General features: G+C 42.1%; 1 protein-coding gene across 1 annotated transcript; it reads right to left on the bottom strand.

The window, feature by feature from the left end:
* Window positions 1-1,661: 1,661 nt before the first annotated feature.
* On the bottom strand, window positions 1,662-2,696 carry LOC147872962 (protein CFDP2-like). The gene has a single exon (XM_087354023.1). The coding sequence runs from the start codon at window positions 2,694-2,696 to the stop codon at window positions 1,662-1,664; it is 1,035 nt and encodes a 344-aa protein (XP_087210149.1).
* Between the last annotated feature and the right edge of the window lie 1,156 nt (window positions 2,697-3,852).

Here is a 3,852-nt window from a genome sequence, read left to right as displayed (position 1 = left end):
TTTGTTAGGCAGTTCATTGGCGAGGGCTGCAGTGCGCCTACTTTGTGCAGGTGTTCGATACCGAGGACGATCTTCGATGTGTAGAATTTAACATCATCCTCTGGAAGTTTCTGTTCATGGTCCAGAAGGTCATGTAAGTCTCCACCATTCAGAAAGTCTGTGAACACATTAAAAACAACAATAATTTCCAGACCTCGTTATTTTAACGATCATTATGCTTACTAGACGTCAGTCTTATTAAAAATTATTGAGTATTTACAGTGTGACATGAGGAGACACAAAGTTCAAACACAAATCAGCTGTGCTGAAAAGGAAGTTCACAAACTGCAAGACACTTTTCCACTCACGCATCTGACTGCTGATCAGTCTCAGAATTCTGATCTACATCGAGTCCCATAAATTTCTTTTGGGTCTTAAAAATACAATACATTTTAAGACTGTCTCAAAACTTTATATTAATAAACTGAAAATTTGTCTAAAATACATACGTTCCACTTTCTGCAAGTCGTCCGCAGCTCTGCGAGAAATACTTATGGCGAAGTCAACCTTTTCCTCCAGTTGTTCTGATTTTAAAATTTGCTCTATCTTATCCTTTGCATCCTGCAGAAAAAAGAAAAAGAAAGAATGTGGTAAACATTTCCAAACTGGACAATGTTAATGCTTGGTCGAAGAAGCGCTTGGCTTCCTCAACGAGCCCCTTGGCTTCATAAAACAATTCGTTTCCTGCAGCTGCTTCTGCTTCTCTTGCCGGCTTGTGCAGGTTGGAAGCGGTTTCCCGCTTACAAAGCACAGGATCTTTGCTGTTTTATAATCTTCTTCTCGAATAGCTAAAAGCGCAGCTTTTAGGAAACTCTTTCCTTCCTGCAGAAAAAAGAAATTCTGTAGACAAGGCTTCCCTTGTTGTCTGCTGGTTCTAGTGAGGACGCTTCTCTGTGCTCTTAGTGGTGTTCGGAGTTCGAATGCACTTCGGTCACCGCTACCGTTGTGCGTACAGTTGATGCGTCTCGTAATTATTGCTTGTCCGGCCCTTCGTGCCCCGCGTTAGTCTGTGCCATTTGTATCAGTTATTTAATAATAATACAGATGATGATATTCGGCTTTAGCCGAAAGACGATGATTTCAGACTTGTAATATATTTGCTTGTGACTGCGTCGAAGGTTTGTTGAAGAGTGTCTGAACTGACGCGCTGCAGTAAGCGTCTTGCCCCTGGTTCGAAACATTCAAAATCAGTATCTCTGGACCTTTGTCGACCTCGTCTACTTCTTCTTCTGGTTCCAATTCCATCTCCTTCTCATCCAGTCGATTGGCCTTGTCATAGAGCTCTTCAATATAATTTTCCCACACAGCTTTAACTTCATTCTGGTCACTGACTATCTTTCCTGAAGGGTCTTCTATTTCCTTGGTTCTCTTTCCATCCCAGTTCTTTCGCCTTTGCATACTTCAAATCGTATCTTCCAATTCTCTGGAGTGCCATTATCTCATCACATACTTCGTTGATGTAATCTTCTCTCGCCTTGTCTGTTTCTCTTCTCAGTTTGTTGTTCAGTCTTCGATATTTCTGTCTTCCCTCTTCACTGTTGATATTCTTCCATCTCCTCCTCTCATCCATCTTATCGAGCATAGCCTGTGTAATCCATGCCTTCCTTGGTATCCTTTTCATCCTACCAACCTAATGCCACTGTTAGGCACTTCTTGGCATATGTCCATTCCTCTTCAACGCTTTTGCCTTCACTTTCACTTAATTTTCCTTCCAATTCTTCTCTTACTTCGTCTCGCGCGCTCTTCAGGTTCTCCAGGTCCCATCTCTTCTTCCTCACCCCCCTACTCCTGATTTTCTTCATTCTTGTGCTGACGTTTGCAACTAACATATTATGATCCGAGTCGATGTCCGCTGATGGCACTGTTGTCACATCCTTTACGCTATTCCCAAATCGTTGCTTCACTAAGATATAGTCTATCTGGTATCTGCTCCTGTCTACTGGGCTTTTCCACGTATACAATCTCCTGTGATGCTTCTTGAACCAGGTGTTGGTGATTACCAGTCCATTTCTTCGGCAGAAGTCAACCATCATGTCCCCTCTCCTATTCCTTATTCCCAGTCCATGAGGGCCGACAATGTTGTTTTCTGCTCCTTTCCCCACGACACTGTTCCAGTCTCCCATTATTATGGTTTGCACTTTCCCTCTTCCTTCTGTCCTGATGATTTCTTCTATCTTCTCATATATTATTTCCACTTCTTCATCGTCATGATCCGACGTTGGCATGTACACCTGCATTATCAGAATATCCACTGGTTCTGCATTCAACTTGATATACATCAATCTGTCACTACACGCTTGCACTTTGATTATACTTTTCTTGATCCATTTCTGCATCGCTATTGCAACACCTCTTTCAGCACTCTTACCTCCCGAGTAGTACATATGATAGTTTCCAGACTCGAAATCACCTTGATCCCTCCATCGAACTTCACTGACACCCACAATGCACACATTATTTTTATCAATTTCAATCTTCAGATTTTCCAGTTTTCCTCCCTGTTGTAGTGTCCTGACGTTCCACGTTCCTATGGTGAATTTCCTAAAAGAATTCTCCTGCCTTATACCTTCTACCGAGACAGTCCTCGCCCGGAGATCCGAATGGAGGACTAGTTTACCTCCGGATTGTTTTGTCTCTGGAGAAAGCATCATGCACATTGTGACTGCTCCTGTTGGGCAGAAGCTGTCCTGGAAAAAAAAAAGTAATGTGGTAGTTTTTCCATTTGCTTTCCACAGTTAATGTTGCCTCTGTGCACAAGCATCAAGTCATGCGAGCGTACATTTCCTATATATCTTTTGGGGCTTCAAAATTCATGTACATTTTAAGACTGTCTCAAAACTTTATATTAATAAACGGCAAATTTGTCTAAAATACATACCATTCAAAATTCTCTGAAAATACTCAGCAGATTTACTGCAGTATTTTGATGCCATGGAAGAGTAGATTTGGTCTGCCGTGTGGTTTGCACTACGTGCATTATCAATTGCTTCCTGCAGAAGAAAGAAAAAGAGAATCTATGGTAAACATTTTCCAACCTGGACAATGATTGTAACCGTTGACTGCTCGTGGCCTCGTAACAACTACCTTATCAGGGTGTAGGATTGTTAGGGGCTAGATAGCTAGTCGGGATGTAGCTCTTGTCTCAGGTCGTGTTAACGGCCTGATCACACCAGCCAATAATGATTCGGATTGAAGTTGGAAGGCACTACTATTTATTTCTATACAATATACAGTTTCCAGTATGTCCTAGAACCTCCTCTATCGCGACTTAAAACAAGAGTGAGTCTCTACCCTAATTTTCTTCGGCGCCTGGGTCCCGGGCTTGGTGCGAAGCACCCCCCGCTGTCAGAGAGAGATCTCTCACGGACCGCCCAACATGATCCTCCACACTTGCTCCTAAAGGCACTTCTTTGTCTGTCGTAGACGGAGTCGAAATCGGATGTTAAACAGATGGCCTAAACATGACTTCTAGCTCTTAGGGCTGAAGTCCACCCTTGTTCTCTGCAGGTGGTGCTAGAATCTTACAGAAAGGTTTTGAAATACTGGAAACACACAAAAGAAAAACTAACAAAACCTAACTACTTCCAGATGAGCGGTTACATGATGAATAATAACCACTCACAGGAATTAAAGAGAGACAATCTTTTTACATAAACAAAAGTTATACGTACAATGCCCCTTAATAACAGGGTTAGTTCAACATATCAGATGTACAGGTGGCTTGATTGTTCAGTTAAAATAGTAAATGGCTGAAACTCTTGTTCTTTCACTATTAAAATTTCAACTCTGCCACACCCAAGCAAGTTGGGTTGT

This window comes from Zootermopsis nevadensis, unplaced genomic scaffold, assembly GCF_977971745.1.
Source record: "Zootermopsis nevadensis isolate Lab colony 2312 unplaced genomic scaffold, Znev_1.0 Znev_ptg000022l, whole genome shotgun sequence".
Classification (NCBI taxonomy): domain Eukaryota; kingdom Metazoa; phylum Arthropoda; class Insecta; order Blattodea; family Termopsidae; genus Zootermopsis; species Zootermopsis nevadensis.
The sequence above is the reverse complement of the archived record's forward strand: the minus strand, read 5'-3'. Positions and strand labels throughout refer to the sequence as shown.

Bases quoted from the DNA above. Each gene is read 5' to 3' on its own strand.
- LOC147872962 (XM_087354023.1), bottom strand. From the start codon at position 2,696: ATGTGCATGATGCTTTCTCCAGAGACAAAACAATCCGGAGGTAAACTA.